At 50.0% G+C, this 22,269-nt stretch overlaps 2 protein-coding genes across 3 annotated transcripts in view; one reads left to right on the top strand and one right to left on the bottom strand.

The window, feature by feature from the left end:
* Positions 1–22,269, top strand: part of LOC119399894 (ubiquitin domain-containing protein UBFD1-like) — a 48,084-nt gene that overhangs the window by 8,595 nt on the left and 17,220 nt on the right. Inside the window, exons 5-8 of the mRNA XM_037666778.2 lie at positions 2,408–2,436; positions 4,072–4,137; positions 4,255–4,360; positions 5,395–5,477. Of these exons, the coding sequence (XP_037522706.2) occupies positions 2,408–2,436; positions 4,072–4,137; positions 4,255–4,360; positions 5,395–5,477 (284 nt within the window). The remainder of the gene's footprint in view (positions 1–2,407; positions 2,437–4,071; positions 4,138–4,254; positions 4,361–5,394; positions 5,478–22,269) is intronic.
* LOC125759352 (uncharacterized) lies at positions 10,744–21,271 on the bottom strand. Of its 2 annotated transcripts, none has more exons than XM_049417890.1 (3): positions 21,248–21,271; positions 11,399–11,644; positions 10,744–10,863 (listed from the first exon to the last, which is right to left on the bottom strand). In XM_049417890.1, the coding sequence occupies exons 1-3, from the start codon at positions 21,257–21,259 to the stop codon at positions 10,807–10,809; spliced, it is 315 nt and encodes a 104-aa protein (XP_049273847.1). In that variant the 5' UTR covers positions 21,260–21,271; the 3' UTR covers positions 10,744–10,806. The 2 variants fall into 2 exon arrangements, with proteins under 2 accessions (XP_049273847.1, XP_049273848.1); XM_049417891.1 differs by lacking the exon at positions 21,248–21,271 and adding an exon at positions 13,913–13,940.

Below are 22,269 nucleotides of genomic sequence, written 5' to 3'. Positions count from 1 at the left end.
GACTCATGCACGCCATGTATCCAGATATTTACACTACAAACAGATGCAGCTCATGTGGCTATAGGTTTCCACGCTTAGCCGCATGTTGCGGGTGTGTCTTCCAGCGCCAGCCTCCGCTCGCGCTGGAAGACCGCTCTGCTCAGCTCGAACCTAACAGCACAACTCTGGGCCGTCCAACGTGCCGAGCAAGTCGCTTCGAGACAAGGTCTCGGAACCGCGTTCATAATGGGTGCCCAGGCCCACTAAAAAGATGCCGGACTAGAATCTTATTAATTTGACTGCAAAACTGACCAATATATATATTTACCTATATACTCAGCTGCAGTAGAAACACTGCGCTTGGCATATATCTCGCAACCCTTCGTCATCTCTCAAACTATCCGGGATATTTTAGACCTGACAGTGTTTTCAAAGTTCAAGGTTACGTTAAAGCGGAAGAAATTGTACAATGCATTTTCCTTCTAGCACATGTCTTTTAACCAGCAGCCTGTTGTAAACAAATAGCTACGGGCACGCGAGGTATACTGCAGCGCAGTGCCGGCGGCGGCTCAAGTTTCGACAGACATACGATTAACGCTTGTTCGCCAAAAAAGTCGCAGTTTCGCCTCAAGGGCGAAGCAATGAATACGATAGCAGCAAACTGGAATGTTATACGAAGTAAGGCTAGCAGCTCACTTCTTAAGGATCAGATCGGGAGTAACCACACAAAACGTCGGCGTAACGAATGCGGCCGCTCCAGGGAGCGAAGTGGTTTACGTCCCGTCCGTCGCCTCAACGCCAAGTGAGCGGCGAGAGCAGAGAACGTAGTATACGAGCCGTCTACTGATGTCTGTCGAGATAGCGCGCTACCGCGGCCTTTTGATCAAAGTTCACAGTTGCTGCCTGAGCGACGCAGCCCCTCCCCCTCCCCACCGGTACCCATTCATGCTCCTTCGCCCGACCAGCGCGTTTCTTCTCTGCTTAGGCCGTGCCCTTCTGCAGCCTTCGCAAGCTTTCATTCGCGCATGGATCATACGATGCGTGGGGCGATCTTATCGATTTGGACTTTATGCGAAACATGACGGCGACGGCAGAATCGAGCCTCGAGTGTTCTATCGCAATAAAAGTCATGATACCACGACATTCGAATGGGGACGGATTACCAGCGAAACTGTATTCGCGTTTCTGCTATATAGGCACCTCTCTTCTCGTTCCTCCCGGCGTGAGCGACTGCAGACGGAGACGTTCTTCTTAGGACTGATGGTATTTCGCCGCATTCTCCGCTTTTGACGGATCCCGCTTTCGTTGTCTATGTTGGCGCTGCTGCTGTTACCACTCCGCTTGTTTCTCCGGAGTGAGCGCGCTGCTCCGTCTCGCCATCTCCGGTTTCTCGCGGTATGTCATACTGCACTAGCGCCGCCACACCCTGACGCCGAGGCAAGCGCCGCCGTCGCACACATTTCCTTCAAACGGGTCCTTGACCATTTTTTCAAGTAATCATAGAATGACCTCAGTATCGGAGTTAATTGCCTCGCGAATTGATTGCCGCAAAAATTTCTCGAACCTCTTGAGAACGTGCGTTGTTACTGGGATTTGTCGCACGCCTTAATCGCTTTCACTCTCCTCTCGTCCCGACGAGTGTGCTGCAAGCTACACGAGAAGGGACGGCACGGGGGAAAGAAACGTCAGCGCGCGTCATGACCTTTAGCGCGCATGATGAAACGCGATCGCTCTTTCCAGGTTGTGAATCCTGTGGGCACTAGTGCGGCTACTATATAGTAACGTTAGCCGACTATCGAGCGCGGCGCCTGCACATGGCGGCACCCGGCAAGAAGCGCATGTGATCCGAATTCGCTCTTGATTGATAACGGCTGTTGGCCAATAGCATAATATCTGTTGTTTGACGTCAAACAGCAGGTGCCGGCTGCTCCGAAGAGAGTGAGCACAGACCTCTGTATGAAAAGAGGGCACATCAGAAAATTACAACTTCGCGCTCCACTTGTAAACTCCCCTTGCCGCGCACAATGAACTGCAAGATTTGGGTGAGCTGTTCGCAGCAGTCTCTGCTTTCCGCAGGATGGCTTTTTTTACCAGGCACAAGGGCTGTTTCACGGGCGCTTCCGCGCGCTGCCTCATTCCCAGTAATGCCTAAATGAGCAGGGACACACACTAATTCTAAATGAGCCAAGCAAAAAAGGAGTACTCTTTACAGTCCTTTCATACAGTTTGGAATCCAGTAACTTAATTCAAAGCTGTATATTTCCTAACATTTTGTAAGGCACCTAACTTGTGAATATGGTTAGCTGCTCCTTCGGAGTTGCCCTTCTCGTCACGCTCCTAGATGGGATGGACGACGTTGATAAAAAAAGTTCTAATTATCGAACATTGTGCTTTACTATTCTCTCTTCCTCCTCTCCCTTTTTTTCAGTCAAGAGGGAGCCGTTCTGCAAACAGGAGGTGAGTGTGGAAACTCGGGCAATCGGTGCGAGTGGGAAAGACGCGTCATAGCCTTCTCTAGATCAATCGTTACGCGACGCTGTTGAATACCGGAATGTCGGGCAACTTGATACGTTGACGGCATTAGCATAGCAATGGCAGCGACATCTTCTGACGCACGTGTGTTTATTCCAGACTGCTCATAAAGCTGCATGACCTGCCTCATTCTGTTTAACTGGTGATGCAGAACTTTGGTGACGGCATAATCATAGACCTGCGCAGGGCTCTCCATTAGGTGGGGGGGGGGGGGGGGTGAAGCCTCACGGCAGCCCCCCCCCCCCCCTACACCCCCCTTGGGCTGGTTGGGTCCAAACGAAAACGAGTTCCGATATGGATGCAAAAATGAAAAGGTATAGCGACTACGTCACATAAAGGTGGGAAGTAAACAGCTCTTGGATTGCAAGATCAGAAGTTTTTGGCTGCCATTATCGTGAAAAACTTCATGGGCGCGACCCTGTACATTAAATGACTGGCAGGGTCGACTGAAATTGGCGCCTGCCTCAGATGAATAGAGGAGGGGGAGCCCCCCACCCCACCCCCCTCGATTGTGCAAACGCATATGGGCATAATGGTTAACTCGCGTTCCGTTATGGCACTTTTTCTGGGAGAGCACACATGCGACAGAAAAGACGTTTCGAACGCCTTCAATGGTTGTAAAAGAATAGAATAGCGGGAAACTCGGAATCCACCACGACGCAGCACACCGAGTAATAACTATTAAAGAGAGACGACTGTGGTCTGTGGCACTACACCTAAAGGGTTCTTATAGCACGCGGTATGGGCAGACCGGTCATCGCTGTGTCAAGGTTTGGCTACGTGAGCACGCGAGGTATTTAATTTAAAAGGAACCGTTTCTTCGCAATTATGTATAGGAGATTTTACGTAAGTCACATGGGCGCCGCCATCTTGGGCTGTTATACGAACGCTCTCCTATTTTTGTACGCCGCGACGTCAATTAACAAAGCCATGAAGCGTTGAGCGCACCAACCCAACCGTTTTCATGCGTGCGCGTCTACCGTGGCACTTTTCGTTTAGTTGTTAAACAAACAAAAGGCAGGGTTACAGCCCAATATGGCGGCACCACATTAAAGTAGTCTGTATGCCTTCTTTCGAGGACACCTTCGCCATTTCCAAGCGTCATGATAAGCGCGCGCGCCACAATGCCGAGCTTACAACATCAAGAATAAGCAGAGGCATGCTATCGAAATTTCATTTCTGTTATCGAAAGGAGAGATTGCTTTTGTTGACTATTCATGAGCGTGCGACGTTCGTTATAGGTGTGATCCACGCGCCTATACCTGTTTAACGTAGCCCGTTCATTCCGAGCGCAAAATTTTAGTTGTAGGACCAGCTCTAGTCCCGCGCTCTTTCTTTCGTTGTTATTATCCTACGCGTCCCTGAGTAAGACCTTGTAGTTGTCCAACAAGATGCCAACACGTACTGGCGTTGTTGCTGCCGTCCACAGCTCGGTATCCTGGTTGATCCGTAAACTGTAATCATTTTACGGATAATACGTGGATAAACTTTAGTTGCGCGTGCGCCGAATGGAGACGCTTGGCTGCAGTATACACGTGGCCCGTTCTCGGTTTCTCGCAGAGACACAAGGCAATAATCGACGACGGCGTCCCGGATGACGCCTTTCCCGGTATCTCCAACGCTCACGTGAGTCGAGGGACTTGATTCATAAGAGTTATCGAAGTTTGATGGGGTGTTTACAACCCGAATAACGCGTCTCGTTGGCCCCCACTGACCCGCATTCTTTTTTGTACTCTCTATCAGGATGACCTTCCAAACGAACCGATAACGGGGATGCTGAACAGTAAAAAGCAAAAGGTCCGGCTCTCGTTCAAGTTGGAAGAGGATGAGTTCTGGATCAGCACGAAAGGTGGGTTAAAAAGGAGCACTTATAGTCGCATACAACTTAAGAAGTCAGGACGGGCCCCACCCAGACGACCGAAGCGCGGCAGCCGATCGCCTCCGCTATTAAAAAAATAGCCCCGCTCATGCACTCGGCAATGTTCTCCGAAGGTGGGGTCACCGGCCGTCCGGCTCATGACGTCAGTATGTGGTGCGCACCTATTGGTGCGGGCGCGTGTGCATCGAGCTTTGAGGAGGAAGTGCCGCGGACTTCTAAAGTTGTACCCGACTATAAGTCTCCATGCGTTCGTTGAACGCAAAAGCGTGTCGTGTTAGGGTACGTAAACTGTACCGAAGTCCATACTATTCGACAATGTGCCTCGTGACTTGACATGACGTCACCAGTTTGGATATATGTATCCTTTGTAGCTTGAGGTTCTTACGTAGTCACGTGACTGTCACTTGACGGGTTCACTTGGTCATGTGCTCGAGTCGGCCTGGTCAACTCAATTTTCGGACCTTACGTGACATCGTCACGTGTCATCATCAGTCTGTCATATGTGACCTTGCAACTTGAGGTTCTTGTGTGGTCACCGGACTGTGTCACATGACCTGATGAGGCCCACGCGCTTGAATGGGTCAACTTAATCTTGCATCTGGGGCGCGAAAATCAGCGTGGCGCCGCATGCTTCGAATATAAAAGGTTATCGACACGATATCAAAGGCAGAGCCATTAGAAGCACGAGCTTTTATCACGTGATGAACGGAGAACAGCATAATAGGGTGCTTTTTTCGCAATAAATGTCAGTTTGAAGCAGCGCTCCGCGCGGTAATTTGCGTTGTCTCTGTGTTAGTGCGCTCACCATTTTCGATACTTCACATTAACCAATTAGCTCGGACCAAAACCGTAAGTTTTGCTAGCGACGAAAGTGTCTATGAGGTATTTGCTTTCACCGTTCTGAACAGGCACGAAATTCGCGTCGCTTTTCTCTGCTTCGCCAATGTTCATTACGTGTTTCTGGCTTGAATACACTTGACCTCCGCCCGACGACTCCGTTACAGAGGCGACCCAGAGGATTCCCATTGGTAAAGTCATGGCCGTCGCCAGCCAACCCATCGAAGGGCACGAGGAGTATCACATTATGGTGAGTTTCCAATTCTTTCTTTCTCGTCTTTAAATATTAGAGCGAAAGCTCTACTACGCCACGTTTCCCAAGGTTATTCATCGCGTCGCAATGACCTTGAGTAGCCTGAGCACGAGCCGCCGGAGCGCGAGTGAGGCAGGCGTGTCGTCACGCCACGGGGTCCGCCGCGGAGAGGCGTCGCAGCTGCGCTCGCTCGCAGCCTCGTCGCCGCGGTACCACGTGACCTGGCGAAGGTGTAATGAAATGCTTTTGCAAAATCAAGCAAAACAATACCTTTCGTATTTCGTATAGTATATGCGAAACCAAGGCAAACATACCTTTCTCTCGTGATAACTAGGTTTACAAGAGTTAAACCTCAGACAATAAAAATGGGAACTGCTGGCGCAAGACGGGCCAATTTGGAAATCGTTGGGATAACCCTTACCGCCGGCCTAGCTTAGCAAGTATAGGGTGTTACGATGCTAAGGTCGAGGACGTGATTTCGATTCCCGTCCACGGATTCCGCATTTAAATGTGGGCGAAATGCGAGAACACCCGCGTGCTTAAATTTCAGCTGCACGTTAAAGAATCCCAGGTGGTCGAAATCATTCCGGAGTGTACCCCGCGACGGCGTGCCCCGTAATCATATCGTGGTTTTGGCACGTAAAACCTAATCATTACCATTATTTAAGAAATAAAAGTAAACGAAGATCACTTGTTATTGGTGGTTAAATTAGCTTGTATAGTGGGATACAAGTTAAGAAAACAGGAGAGGTTCCACCCAGATGACCGAAGCGCGGCAGCCGATTGCCTCCGCTACTAAAGAAACATTCCCTATCACGTACTCGCCGATGTTATTGGACGGTTGGGTCACCGAACGTCCGTGCCCATGGAGTAAAGAAACAACTAGGTGGGAGCGTCACGTGACAACCTCGAAGCATGGTCATAAAAAACTCAAGGGAGAAATAAGTCCTGGTCACGCGATAGGCAAGAGCTACTATTTGTCGGCTCGCTTTAGGTGCATCTGCTCAGGGTGCTGCGAGGGCCTAATCCTACCCACGAGGCACCGCGCTCTGGTCAGGAGGGGCGGCGTGAGAGGACGATGGCTCGCCGAGGCTATAGATGAATCACGTGACGCTCCTTCCTAGCTTTCTTCCTTTTTTTCCATTGCCGCACCCGACTATACATTACATTAGACACGCGCACTGAAAGATAAGCTGCGTGCACTACGACCTGCGCAGTGCATCATGCCCGGACTGCTCCAGGAGCCCGTGTGGTTATACTGGGTGCCGGCTCAGTACGTGAGAGCCATCAAGAAAGCCATGCTGGGACGCTAGTCACCGCGTCTCCCTTCACGTGTGCCAAGTCGTCCGAAGAACCGAAGCACAGCCGTGTCCGAAGGAGAACGACGGAGGAGGCCCACGCATTTTTTGTTCCAGTATCTCGCGAACTCTGTGAGCGAGAACTGCGGAGAAGGCGTGGCAGTTGTCGAACGAGACGGGATAAGACCGAAGAAACGGTGGATTGACAACGCGTTATTCGTTTATTTACTTTTGAGTATTCGAGACAAGCTGTCGTATTCGCGTACAGTCACAGACAAGCGCAAAGAAGAGCAGTTATTCACAAGGTTTTGCTCAGACACATAGTGTATCGGCAGGATTTTGTCTTGGGGGTGCAAACTCGTGTGGCATCTTGGTGGGAGAGGGGGCAAGTGCCCCTGTTGTGGCTACAGGGTGGGGGGGGGGCGAGGCAAGTGCCCCTGCGTCCCCCTGTGTCGACGCCCATGTCATCAGCCCTGTCCACTTCAGAGTTGCCGAGCAGCGCTTTTATGGTGCGATTTAGCAGTACCGGTAATACGTATTACCGGCACTGCTAAATGGTACGGTATCCTTTATGTTACGGTATTACCGTTTCGCATTAGCGTACGCACGTACCACGATACGAAATGCTTTTAGCCGCGCTAATTGCTCAGTGCGTACGTAAATGGAATGTGATTATGAGTGGCCAATAAAGGCCTTGCACACTAAGATAGCTGCGTAATGACCATGGTGGTGTAGTACTGCCGAGCCATCGCTGCTTAAAGGCCCTAGTTATGACGAGTGAACAAGCTCAGGTATTCGCAGGACGTCCCAAAAGAAAATGCTCATTGGATCGGTAAGGGGCCCGAATCTTATGGTTCGCACGTAAAGAAATGTATAATAACATACTGTGTTTAAAGTTTTCTTGCGGCAAAGAGAAAGAATTCGAAGTGCAAGGGGGGCGGAAATATTCGCACAGCTTCTAGTGTGTTTGCGAAGTGGGCAGCGTGACTCGCACCACTCAAGTTCAATAATCAACTCGAACAGCTTGCCATTTTAATTCTAGTTTGTATCTTAAGGGATCAATATCAATGGCCAGACGCCGTCGTCGCTAATAACATATGAAGCTTCAGGACTGGACGGAATCTGTTCCTAGGAACAATCTCAAGAGCAATAGATTCTTGTGAATGCGGGCATCAGTACAAAATTTTCTTTTTCTTCCCTCCTTTCGCATATATATATATATATATATATTGTAAAGGAAAGACACAGAGAAATAGACACAACGCCTGTTGACTAGGCCGGCTGTTCTATTCTGAACCTCGTTCTTCTCTTCTTTGCGCATCCTGCTCTCGCGCCAGAGCCCCGGTGTCGTTCTTCGTCATTACACTCGGCCACGACTGCGAGCGGCCGCAGCTGCCGACAGTGTCTCTGGTGGGCGGCACTGGCTGCATCTAGGTGGCCGATCTCGGCCACGCAGTGACGTGGTTTGATGAGGTGTGAAACTTAGTTCAGGCGGGCGGCATTGACTGTGTCGTGGTGGTCGGTGTTGTATACGCCGCGACTTGTCCTGCCGAGCTGCCGAGCATTCCGGAGGGCGACATTGGCTGTGTCGGGGTGGTCGTTGAAGGCCTTGGTCACGCTGTGACTTAACAGGCTGAGCGGCAGGAAATGACGCTAGTGGATGACCCTTGTTGCGCGACCTTGGGAGAAGGTTCAGCGCTGCCGAGTCATCAGTGTCCATAACTTTAGCGTCGCACAGTGGTGACAGATGTGTATGCAAGGAAACGTCTTGCGCTGGCGTCGCGGGAGCGTAACACTTAGATAGCAGAGGCATGTCTTCAATGTCTGCAGCTGTGTTGGTCTGCCTGGCCTCCATGGGCCTCCCGGCCTCCGGGGGGTCTCCCAGGTTCCCACTCGGCGCAAGGTGACCATCTGCTGTCATGGGCTCGTTCGGCTTGTGCACTGCACGCGTGTCAGGCATTAGAGGAGCCGGAGTCTCCACGTTTCCAAGTGATGATGAGCTTGGGGTCCCCGTCATCGGCTTCGGTGGCCCGCAGGTGGTCTTGGTCTGGAGCAAGGTATGTCGTAAGGTGTGTCCAGGCGCGGAGTCTGAGGTCTGGACTGCGATGCCCGCCTTGCGGATTGCGTCAGTGTCTGTGGTGGTGCGTTCCGCAAAGCTTGCTGTGAATGAGGTACAGGACACAGCTGTACCATCGCCGCAGTTCTCTTCAGGAACTCGGTACATGAGAGTGAGCACGTCGGTGCAGGGCGCACCTGCACCGTCGGGATGATGCCCTTCAGGATCTCGGTCATTGAGGGAGGGCAGGGTGGTAAAGGCTTGAGCTGCACTGTCTAGGCTGTGGGTCTGACAGCTCCCATCCGGGGCTGACAGTGGATCTTGAGCTAGGTGGTCGCAGGCATGAGATAGCGGGCGAAAAAGACTCAACAGCTTGGCTGACCATTCCGGCCAAGATCCTTGCCGGACGCCTTCGTAGGCATGCCATGCCTTGGCGGCATCGCGAAGGTGATCGATGGCCACCCACCATTTCTGCTGGTCTGTCCAGGCTTCGCGTGCTCCCACAGCGTTGATGGTAGCCACCCAATTTCCGACGTGGTCCTGAAAGCCGCGGAACTCCGGTATTTCGCAGGCAGCCGGCGATGGTAACATGCCAGGTGAAAATCCAGAGTGAGCCGACGCTAAGCAGGCCAGTTGGTAAGAGAGCTGCGTGAGAGTATACCGCAGCTCTCTGCGGCTCTCGGGTGAGCTCTCTTCAAGGTCTTGCGAGGCGGCGGCGGCCAACGCGGCATTGAGCGAGTGCAGTGCTGGCAAGGCGGTAGGAGACAGCACGGAGATTGACGCTGCCATGGCGTTCACCGTGACTCGGAGTCGCGCGATGGTGGCGGTAAGCTCGGCGGCGCTCTCGGGCGATCCGCGCGTGGAACCAGTGGTGAGGTCCGAGCAGTTGGACACAATCGGTGTACTCACAGAGGAGGGACCCCTGTCCGAGGGAGCTGGGACAGCACCCCTGTCGACTGCGCCATTGTAAAGGAAAGACACAGAGAAATAGACACAACGCCTGTTGACTAGGCCGGCTGTTCTATTCTGAACCTCGTTCTTCTCTTCTTTGCGCATCCTGCTCTCGCGCCAGAGCCCCGGTGTCGTTCTTCGTCATTACAATATATATATATTTCCTCAAGTAAACAACCACTCACTGCTACCGCTACTACTATGGGCGCGGGCATGATGTTAAGTTATTCTCCTGGTTTCTTCGGATTCCCGTTGCGGTTTTGAAGTGACATCCCTCGCAAGGGCCCGTATGACCGGTTCAATCAATTTAATTTGCGTGCGGGCGATGTGTTCTTGCCTGAACGTAAACGATTCCCCAACGAAGCATAAGGTAGAGGCTAATTGGTAATTCATTAAAAAAAAAACGACTACAACGTAGATGCACAAATGAACTGATAAGAGAAACAGATACAGGGATGCGTAGTACATGTCTCGGCTAATCGTACTTTGCCAGTACCTGCACTGCTTCTGATTTGCTTTCCATATAGCTACGAATCCATGAATAGCAGCTCGACGTTCATGCTGCTCTTCTTCAGTGTTCGTCCGTGTAGCTCCAAGTTAAAATGCACTAGACCTCGAACCACCACCTCCAGACAAGAGAATAGAGAGAAGAAACAGAAGAGCTCGGTGCTCTGTTTCTTCTGTCTCTCCCTTCTTGCGGTGGTGGTTTCGACGTCTCGTTTATTCAGAGTAACGTACGAACTGGCCCAAGAACGTGCTTTATCTACAAGTTGTCGCTGCCTCTACTGGGACATAGAGATGATAGAGTTCGTGCATGCATGTGTGCTTTGGAAACAATTTCTGCTACAATAAAAATGTCTTTTGATGGGCAAATAACGCTCTTTATTCACACGCGGAAGATGGCCGAAACGGGGGTCCGAGTTGTGCAGTAGATCCGTGCAGGAGGAGGTGGCATCTGGTTCAGTAGACGTAGGTCTTGGTGCGCTCGGCGAGGTAGCCCGGTCGGCTGTGGTGGACGGAGCTACGGGAACCAGTGACGACCGGGGCGTGGTGGTAGTCGGTCTGCTGGTAGGGCAAGCTGTTGGAGGAATATAAAGGATGAAATGGCAGTTTTTTTAGCTTATACCCGAAAGCACGAAAAAAAAAAATGACCGCTTAAGCACGCGAAACTGAAACGTGTGGCCCCGGTTCTTTATCACTGGCTTAGACTCGACCGTTCTTTAAAGTCTTAATTATTATGCCACAGTCCAGTGGATACCAGTTTTTCGCTTTTCACGTAGGTGAAAAACATTGCCAGAATTTTCGGACATTTGGAACTTTGAGTACAGCGCTGCTTACCGAGGTAATGTCGCCAAAGTTTGAATTCTGGTGTACCTACTGTTCCCCTAGCCTCGTGGTCTAGATGCTGACTGTAGTCTTGTTTTGCGTTGAGGGTTTTGATGAGTTCACAAAACCCACATGTGCTTTGACGCCTACCTCGACTCAGCACACCTCGGGACTTCTACGCATCATGTATTCTCCGAAGGTTTTTCTTTCTACACAATAAACTGCCGACGATACGTGGCATAAGTCTCAACCAAAGCAGAGGGTGAAATATCGCTTAGTCTGCTCACCCGGTGAGTGGGTCGTGGTGGACGACGGTGGACTTTGGCTGGACAGAGCTTGCTCTGCTCGACGGTGTAACCGTACTCGTGGTGCGGCACGTGCACCAGCTCCTTGTGGTGCGCCACCACGGGAGCCCTGACCGCGGTCTGGTACACCACGGGCTGGTGCAACACCGAATAGGCGGCTGGAACGCCGTAGGTGTAGACGGCGCCGCAGTGGGCTCCGGCCACCAGGAGGCTAGCGACGACAAGCGTCTGTAAGGTAAACCAGAATCGGGAGTAACTGTGCTGAGTGTCCGATTCGGCGGCAGCGTGCAAGATATCAAGACAGGATAGGACAGTACGTATAATTTGCACCAGCATAGCCCTAATTAAACATAAACATTCTCGTTCGTTCTTAGTCTGTTGCGAAACAAGCAAGTAATATGTAGTAATATGACAGGAAAGACCCGTACCTCGCCGAAGAGCGTCACTTACAAGTAAGACATTTGTATCTGTGATACGTCTCTATGTCTTTCAAGCACTCAACATGAATTCATTTATTTTGCGCTAGAACAGGCGGGCTTTCTTTCAGTTCATCGGGCTGATCGGATTGCCGTGCGCAAATAAATTCTCGCACGTTGGAACCTTCTACACACAAGACTGGACTTCCATGCTACGAATAAGTATTATTGTGCGCGATGCTTTACCCTTTTTAGGTTTGTATTTGTTTCGTGTCTTTTTACATCGTAACAGGTATTAAGCATTTATTCCAGCAACAAGTAGCATTTCGCGAAATTCTGAGAAAAATATTGTTGACTTGCAGAGACAAAATGAGAAAAAAAGATTAATGCTAAGTCAGTGGCAACTTGCCCTCTGTGGAAGCCGAACATACAACCTCCGCATGGTGCCTTCACGATAATCTACACGAGTTGAGCCACGGCGATGGTTGTTAACACGAAAGTGTTTTATGCCGGGGTCCACCACGGCTCCACTGACGTATTTCCGTCACGGATGTGACGTTGTAAAATATAAAGACTATCAGTGGACAAAGAAAACTAGAAGAAAGGGTTTCGTCACCGGGAATCGAACTCACGACCCCTCGCTCCGCAGCGTGCAGCGCGAAACGATTCGGCCACGGACGGCACGCCCTTCGCAATGCTAACGGCGAGCTATTTATATACACCATTTGCCGGTGGCGATACTCAGAAATCCGTGTTGCAGCGTGTTTTCGTTATCAGTAGCGAGATGGCGCGAAGCGCTCGAAGAGCGCGCTTTAAATGTCGCCGCCGCTGCGACGAGTGCCCGCCTCTACAGGGCATGGTGGCTCGTGCGTGCGCTTATCTTGTGATCGCGGCGGTTTGTACATACGTCTTTCGTTGAGAGCACGAAGGTCACTTGGCCCACTGCAGCGGCCGCTTTAGCGAAAGGAGCGCGGTGCTCACGCAGAAATAAGTTACAAATGTGACAGTTCGCTCTCATCCTGTGTATGTTTATTCCGCGCGTCCTTTCTGCTTGAGCAGCGCGTTACAAGTTTCGAGCTGCTTGCCGTTCTTCGCATGACATTACAATTTGTTGCTGTAGCATTCATTCCTTCGCTCTTGGGGCGAAAGAATGCCCAAGAAACGCTCAACTACGTCTGTGAAGACACGTTTCACATTCGTGTTATACCGATTCCTATGACAGAGGGACCAGCCATGTTTTTTCTATATACGTTCATACTAAATGTATCGTAGAGCCTTAGCCCTGTGAAGGTTAGCGAAAAAACTCGTAGAAATCGCAAATATTCGTACGGGACAAGTAGAAGTCGCAGCGCCTGTACACGAGGCTTTAACTGCCTTTTATAACCGCTTACGCTTCGACAAACAACACCAGAATCTCTAGTGGGCTTTGAATAGACTGAACCTTTGGCCTTTTGTGGAATCATCAAATGTCCTGGGACCCTGGCCTCGCATCTCATCAGCCTCGAAAGCCAAACGAGCACTTCTACAGCATCAGACGTTTATCTTTTGTTTAACCTCCTTGCCTTTCCAGCATTTCTCTCTCTCTCTCTACAGCATAGGAATGAAACACATGATATTGCACTACTGTGTCTACACCAAGACTTGTCCATATCTGGGGTCTTACGTGCCAAAACTAGGGTATACAATTATGAGGCACGCCGTAGTGCAGGGCTGCGGAAATTTTCGACCATCTGGTGTTTAACATGCACCGACATCGCACAGTACACTGGCCTTTGGCATTTCGCCTCCATCGAAATGCGGCCGCCGCGGCCGGGATCGAACCCGCGACTTTAGGGTTAGCAGCCGAGCACCGTAACCACTGTACCACCGAGGCGGACACGCCTTGTCCTGTGCGTATGATTGGTCGAAACACCCACCTCCCATCTCTCTTTCAGTCGTATCTTCACTATACTCTTCACTTCTAGGGTAGTACACTGTACAAGTCTGGTTAACATTAATGCCCTTACGTTTCTTACGTAACGATGCATAAACGAGCACAACTTTCAGGTCAAAATGAGTATTGTCACATGCATGTACTCACGAAGGTGTTCATGATGCCTGGCAGGACAAGGTATGGTCTCAACAAAGAACGAAGCTGTTGGAGCTGACGACTTCAGAGCTGAAAGTGTTCTAGCCCTGGCCAGGCGGCCAGCTTTTATACCTATTCGTGTAACCCCTCTCCTCTTAGGCAAATCAGGTATCAGCGAGGTGGAGGGACGGAGGGGGAGGGGGGAAGGGGAGGGTATAGACGATAGCGGATTCGTAAACAACCAAGTATAGTTAACCTCTTCAAAAAGCGAGAATACAGGAGACGTGACAGAAATCTCCCTTTCCGAAGAAAGCTGGGTGCCAGTTCAACTCTCTTTGCGGCCTTCTTTTGATTTTTCATTCCACGCCAGGCCTTCGTTGCCTGTTTGCTCACTCATTCTTTTTTTTTTTCTTGTTCAATCCGATGACTCGAAAGATACGGCGGTATGATCTGAGTAGCGACAGCTTCGTAATGGTCGACGCAAGAGAAAAATAAAAAAAAGTTCGACGAAGAGCGCGTTCGTACAGTGCTTCTCTGGTCGTTGCCCAGTCTGGTTTGCGAGAAAGAAAAAAAAATGCTGGCGCGGAGCACCTGTATCTCTTGTCCATGTACTATGTGAATGTTAGGTAATACTAGCTTATGCGCTTGCGTACGCTCGCCTATACGGAGGGCACCTACATGCTTACGCTTATCTTGTACTAAGACGTTGTCATTTTAAGTACGCGGATGAAGGGACGTAACCGCATAAATCGCGGTGTTAGTAAATCCAGCCGTAACAGCTATAATATTCAGCTGTAATAGTCAACGCGGTGCGTTCATGGTGTCGGTGAAGCGAAGGCTGTATAATTCTAGTCATTAGTGCAAAAAAAAAGAAGAAAAAAAATTCTGTCAGTGCATTCAGAAGCGAAGTTGCAGCAAAAAGGTTTCTTTTTTTCTTTTTTTTTTGTCGGCGTGAAGGGCTCGTGTATTCCATCTTTTCGTGCAGTGGTCGTTACTTTCTGAAAACTCTTTGTGCCGGCTGTTGAACCGGATGCTCAAAACACGTATATGTGTAATTTCTATGTGGCAGCTTTTATTACCATATTCTTGTAGCCCAATGTGGTAATAATATCATTACCGCATTGGAATGGCCCCTGTAGATGCGGACAGATAGACCAGTGCTGGCCTATACGTTTGGTTGCTTTGCTTGAAAAACTAATTTGTCTCTCCACGCTGTGTCCTTGAGAGTAAAAAAGAGTACGAATACGTATAAGAAGCTAAATTCCCCGCCACGGTGGTCTAGTGGTTACAGTGCTCGACTGCTGACCCGAAGGTTGCGGGATCGAATCCCGACCGCGGCGGCCGCATTTGGATGGAGGCAAAATGCCAAAGCCCCGTGTACTTAGGAGATGTAGGTGCACATTAAATAACACTAGATGGTCGAAATTTCCGGAATTCCGCATTAGGGGTCCCTCATAATCATACCGTCGTTTTGGGACGTAAGAACTCCAACAATAATATTTATTATTAAGAAGCTAAATTCCGCCGTGGTGCGCTCGGGCTGTGCAAGCAAATTTCGCATCGCTGTGTAGCGTCTGGGTTGGAGAATTAGGAGACGCAAAGCTTTTGGGCGGCACCGAAAGCTAGCATGGTGAGTAGCGCTGAGCATCAGACCATGTATGTATGTATGTATGTATGTATGTATGTATGTATGTATGATGTATGTATGTATGTATGTATGTATGTATGTATGACATGAAAGGTTTGGCTCAACACGAGTAGTGCTTGATGTCAGCACACCGTCGCTATCGTTTATACATCGACGAATAGCTTTGCCGTATACGCCATTCGGTAGCGGCCATGGTATAGTACCTGACTCCGAGTGCATCGCCACCGTCTTGTCGATTTTCTTTCCTTTCGCGTTTCTTGGTGTCTAGATCTTCGTATACGACGCCCCCGAAAGATATAAAAAGCTCGTTCCGTAATCTGAGCCGATCTTTTTTTTTGTTTGTTTTTTTTCGCCGTCTACGACACGCAGTTCACTTTCAGCCTTTCGACTTGCCGCGAGCGGATGCACACGAGTCGAAGATTCACCGCTCTGTCGACCTGTCATCACCTGCCTGTGTTTTCTCGCTGGTCGGCCTTCAAGTCGATCAGCGCGCTCAATCTTTTCGCTGGCTTCGATAGCGATCTGTAGCTATTTTGTTTTAACGTTCATTCACTTCGGCAACACTCGCCCACTGCGCTTCTACTTGTCTTTAAGAGTATCACCCCCCCCCCCCCCCCCAAAAAAAAATGAAAGAGAAAAACAAAAAAAAAAGACAGAAAAGAAAGGAAAACGGCAATTCTTAAGCCATTGTTCAAGGAACCTCAGGAATCTGTTAGAATGTTCAAAAAGAGTCGATAGGATGTGCTGTAGAGACAACCTCATGCACGATGTAGGCTTCATGCGAAGAAAATTTCTCAATTACTTAAATGAGTCCTATCCACATTCAAGGCGTCAACAGAACTCTTTTGGTTGAAGTACTATGTCCCAGCACTTCGATTTCAAGAAAACTGCCGTAAGTCACCTGACTAATTTGACCACTTTTCGAAATTGAAGCGAACGACTGCCACCGTCGCTGTTGCGACCAGTTTGGTCTCTCGGCCTTTGTCATTTGCCGTTGTGAATATCGCTTGCGAGCTCGCAGAGAGGATTCACCGTGAAACACGGTGGCTGTGTTCCTCAGTTTCCTCATCAAATACCGATTTAGTTTTAACACGAAAGTGTTTTATGCCGGGGTCCACCAGGACTTCAGTGACGCATTTCCGTCACGGAAATGACGTCGAAAAAATATACACGATCAGATGGCAAAGAAAAAAAGGTACCGTCAACGGGCACCGAACCCACGACCGCTAGGTCCGCAACAACAGATGCCGGGCACGCTATCCACTGCGCCACGGTAACAGACTCTGGAGGCTTTACAAACGCGCCTTTTATATCTACCGCTCTCCCGGTTGGCTGGGTGGTGTTGACCTCTGGGAGTGGTAAGGTAAAGTAATTCGTCATTGCTGTGGCCTCCACGACTAGCACCTGCAACGCGTTACGCGTCCGTCCCGTTCGGTGCGTTTTCGATAGAAGTTGAATTTTGTCAATGCCTTAACACACCGCGTGGTGGTGACCTTTGCCCAAGCATAGTAAAAGCGTCGGCCTCGCTCATAGCATCATGCTAATAAAAACCAAAAATAGCTCTGCGACGCACGCCTGCCTCACCTGGTTGTAACACCGCGTTTCACGCTCACGTGCTCGCCCCGAGAAAAATCGAGGCCGGGCTACCGAGGCGGCACGACGCGCTTTGCGTTTCCCTCTAGTCCGGCCGTGGTGTTCAATCACATTTTAACATGCCGCGGGATGGCGACCAAGTTCTGCGTCCAATATGCGACGCTCTTCTGGCTATCACACCTCGTTCTCTGATTACGCTTTCACCGTTAACTACTACAGCTACTAACTAGGGTTTGTTTAATCATTTAACATGGACGTTAGTCGTTGGGATGGAGATGTACCACCAATCATCAGAGTGGGTGCATACACGTTAAACGGTGCCAGACATCAATATACGTTGTGCAAACTGTCTTATATCAATGTACAGTAAGCATTCAGTTACTTCTGTAAGGGCACGCTTTACTTTCGTGTTATTCCGTTTCCTATGATGGAGGGATCAACCATGTTTTTTTACACAGGTCTTTATGTACTTGCCTCCGAAAACCTATTGCCATTTACACGTCCGTGCCTATGATCCCTGTCGGGGATATTCAAGGAGAAAGCCCAGATAGACAAAAATTAAGCATCGGCGTCAACACGAGTGATGCGAAAAATCGTCACTTGATGACGGCACCATATGAGGTCATAATGACGTCACAGTAGGCCAAGTACTTGTAACGTCATCATGTCGTGACGTCATACGACGTCATCACATGACATAGTCGCTAGGTCAAACGTGGCGTGCAGGAATGTTGCGATGCGTCCGAACCTGGAGGCAGTGCGAACACTTAAGGGACGCTAGAGCTTCGCCTTCGAGAGTAGAACGCGATAGCGTAATCGGGCCCTGTGTGCATCGCCTTTTCAACTGCTAGCCTGACTTCCGTTTTCGGCGCATGCCCCAACCCTGCCGTAAGGCAGCTAACGTCTGTGCGCGTAACATTGGCCGTTTCAAACTATCTTAGAATGCTTACTGCAAGTACAGTTGCAAGGTGCCCACTACGTCATAATTCTTCTTTTTGCGAATCAGCGAAGGGCCCACTACGCGTCCGTAATGCAACACGCGAACCAACGCAGCTGCTCACTTTGTTGATGCTCTTGCGGATGATGATGATTATATATGTCTGAGTGCTTTGTAATGAACGGGCCTTTAAAACACCCACTCGTTGCGCAATTCACATGTTTTGACGCCTGGCGCACTTCTATGCTTCTGCCATGCAAAATTACATGCGTTAACGAGACTCCTTCCCCTATATGGCATTCATATTTTTTTTTTCGAAGTATTTTTTTTCGAACCACAGAGTCACAGCAGTGCTTGAAACTCTGTCGCAGAAATACACTATACAGGCGCCATGTTGGGCAAGAACTCGCGTTAACACGTGTTTCATAGCGTGGTCGAAGAGTAAAGTAACAACCAGGCGTCACACAATGCGAATTGCGTAACGAGCGGGTAGTTTAATGCTTCCAAACCATTACGAAGGGCTCAGCCATAGTTCTTCAACGTCATCAGCCACAGCATCAACAAAGTGCACATAATGCCTTACACATGCGTAGCGGGTATCACGCTTCTCCGCAGAATGATGAATAACGGCGGAGTGGGTGCTTCCCCAATTCACAAAAATTATGGTTTATGACATAGTGGGTACTTGTATTAGTTGCCCCATGAGAGACTACAACGGGCTGCACGTCTATGATAATGAAATCCTCAGACGTCACTGGGAAACTAACATTAGCGTTTATTCACGTTCAAACAACTTAACGTGGATACGGGGTGGTAGGATGGTCGATGGGGAATAGTTGACATCGATGAGGGGGTGAGGGGGGCCGTGAAGGGGGCCAAGGGGGGCAGTCAGTGATGAAACGTTACAGGACGTAGGTCTTGGTACGCTCGGCGATGTAGCCAGGGCGGCTGTGGTACACGGAGCTGCGGGAACCGGTCACCACTGGAGCGTGGTGGTAGTCGGTCTGCTGGTACGGCAGGCTGTTCGTAAAGGAAAAAAAAAGAAAGAACACGAAATGTAGCGTGAAGCTGCACGAAGTTTCAAAGGTGGCCAAACATGAAAAGTGGATTAATATGGGGCATTCGCAATATGGGAGCAAACTGTGGACCACTTCTCATCGTGCTACCACTTTTCTACATTGAGAAAAAAGTAACATTGAATATCTTTTTCGCGATATTGGCGTGGGTTTCTGGTGATTCACGTTCTCCTTTCATAGAGAGCTTCAACCGGACTCTGCAAGCCTGTGTCACATTGTGGCGTCAATATGTGCCCTCGTGTGAAGCGTGACTCTTCGTTCTATTTCTCCTTTCCTTCTTATGCCCAACCCCCTTCCCCCCAGTGCAGGGTAGCAAACCGGAGGTGTGTCTGGTTGACTTCCCTGCCTTTCCATTTCCTCCGCTCACTCTCTCCCAAACCCTTGGGTATAGCCACAGAGATGCTTACTTACGCTGCGGTCCAGGAATTTATGTTTGACTGAAAGCACTCCCCCATCCCAATTGCCTAGGGTGGGCGCCAAGTCAGCCTCATGTCTTCACTCAGTCGGACCTCCGCAGTCACTGTTGAATGTGCAGCGTTATGGCCCTAGAGGTTTCTAACGATAATGTCGCGTTCCAAGAGCTGTTTACTTCCTTTTACCCCCGGAAAGCCGAGTACCAAAGGTAGGCTGTTTTGATGAGCACGTCATTGCTTCATTTTCATTTTTGCATTCATTACGAAGCTGATTTTCTTTCGGACTCATCCGATGGGAAAGAGGGGTGCTGCGCAAGAACTTTGTTCCCCCCCACCACACACCTAATAAAGGACCCTGTGCAAAAGGGGTGTGTGAACGACTGGGAGGTTTGTCATTGGCCATAGGTCCCATAAGTGGATTGTGAAGCTCGCGTCTTACCCGGTGAGTGGGTCGTGGTGGACTACGGTGGACTTTGGCTGGACGAGCCTGCTGTGCTCGATGGTGTAGCCGTGCTCGTGGTGCGGTACGTGCACCAGCTCCTTGTGCTGGGCCACCACGGGTGCCCTGACCGCGGACTGGTACACCACGGGCTGGTGAACCACTTACTGGTGCACCACGGGCGTGTGCACGACCTGCTGGTGAACCACGGGCTGGTGGACGACGCGCTGAACGACTGGCTGAGCGACGACGTGCTGGACAACGTGCTGCTGGACCACGGGCTTGGCCACGGTCTGGTGGACGACTGACACGGTGGATGGGACGCCGTAGGTGAAGACGGCGCCGCAGTGGGCTCCGGCCACAAGAAGGCAGGCGACGGCCAAAGACTACGGGCGAGGAAAGAGTACGGGTAACGTCGCTGACACGACTCGCAGAGAGGTTAACAAGGACGCAGAATGCATGTGCGTGACGTATATCAACTGGTAGAAAAAGATACGCTGTGAGGAGTTGACTGCCGTGTTGGTTAGAGATAGAGAGAGAATTACCGAACTGAAGCAACGTGACAGAAGAAGGACATAAAGGAAAAACATACATCACAGACGAGACCCTTCAGAACTGTGGGTCCTCGTTCAGTCTCGCTGTTTTAATTCATTGCAAAAGGTTGAATGAATAAGAGACCATTAGGTGCTGGTGAAATTTTTAGCTTTCTTGTGTATATATATACATCCACGCACTCCCACAAGTACGTCCAAAAATTCATAAAAAGGTGTCGGGACCCCTCCACCTCCCTCGATATAAATTTCTGGGCTGGCAGGCGCTTTCTGTTCACAGGCTGTCAAAGTTGGTAGTCATGCAGGCGGCAGCGACGAGAGTGATTCTCATTTTCGCGTGGGCGACAAGTGTGAACGGCCCTCAGGGTTAAAAAGTGCTGTGTTGAAATATTTAGTCCCTCTAATTCTGCAATCATTCGGGGCCTTAATACACGCCCCTTGAATATGGGTTCATCTCGAGACACCCTCTGAAGACGTTGTCTTGGCGTTAGCGCTGGCATATACAGTGCATGCAGACTTCTATGTGGTTTACGTTTTCAGCACTGTCGGCTCGCGAGGAGCTAAATAAGTGTTACCAGAAGACCTTTTCGAGTTGTAGTTTTATAAACCGGCGTTGCGAAGTCCCAAACGTAAAGTATGCCTTCTGTGGGTGCTAGACCAGCCGCGGCCTGTACAGAGATGTGTACTCACGAAGGTGTTCATGATGCTTGGTAGGCTGAACGAAGATGCTACTGGTGACTTCTCAGGATGTGCTTGTTGACGTCTGCAGCTGATAACTGCGGCTTTTATACCTGAAAGCGGTCCACTACTTCTCATTCGACCGACCAGCTTTACGAGCAGAAAAATAAATTATAGAGAGGGGAGACGTGAAAGAGGTACTGACGCAACATGCTTTTGTAAACAAGAAGACATTTTTCACGTTTCTTCAGGAGCTTAGAACAGTCCGAAACGTCGCCCGCATACGCTTGTTTCATTGAGTACGCGCTTTGCAATTTCTTTTATTGCCGCAGATTCTTCGCACGTTCTGTTGCCCTTTCCTGCTTCACGATGCTTTCGGCGCTTCCTCAGCGCAGTGTTCGCATTACATTATCGGCCAGATACCGCGGAATAACCTGGACAGTGATAGCTCTTGAATTACAAGGAAGGGAAAAGCGATACCTTCGAAAGAATGCTTCTTGAATCGATGCTGTTCAGCGCACTGACACGTGTTGTATTTAGTTGATCATTCCAGTCGGGAAAGTTCAAGGGAAAATGATTCTGCGCGCGTGTGCCGGGCCAACGTCGAGTTGTAGCTTGACTGTTGTGAAACGGAGTTTATTCGTTCAGCAGGCGGGGTTGCCGATGAGCGAATTCTACTGAATTCCTTTCAGCGGCGTTCACGTGATCAAGAGGGCGCCAAGGTGTCTGCGGCATCGCAATGTCTGTGGCACCGCAACTCTCGCGCCCGTGACGTGCGCCTCTTTGCTGATAAACCCGCTGTGGTGGTCTAGCGGTTACGCTGCTCGATTGCGGACCCGAAGGTCGCGGGATCGAATCCCGGCCGCGGCGGCCGCATTTCGATTCAGGCGAAATGGTATATCGAGGCCTGTGTACTTAGGTTTAGGTGCACGTAAAGAACCCCAGGTGGTCGAAATTTCCGGAGCCCTCCACTACGGCGTCCCTCATAATCACATAGGGGTTTTGGGACGTAAAACCCGAAGAATTGTTATTAT

Source organism: Rhipicephalus sanguineus, chromosome 7 (assembly GCF_013339695.2).
Source record: "Rhipicephalus sanguineus isolate Rsan-2018 chromosome 7, BIME_Rsan_1.4, whole genome shotgun sequence".
Taxonomy (NCBI): Eukaryota; Metazoa; Arthropoda; class Arachnida; order Ixodida; family Ixodidae; genus Rhipicephalus; species Rhipicephalus sanguineus.
This window is presented reverse-complemented; position numbering and strand designations above follow the sequence as displayed.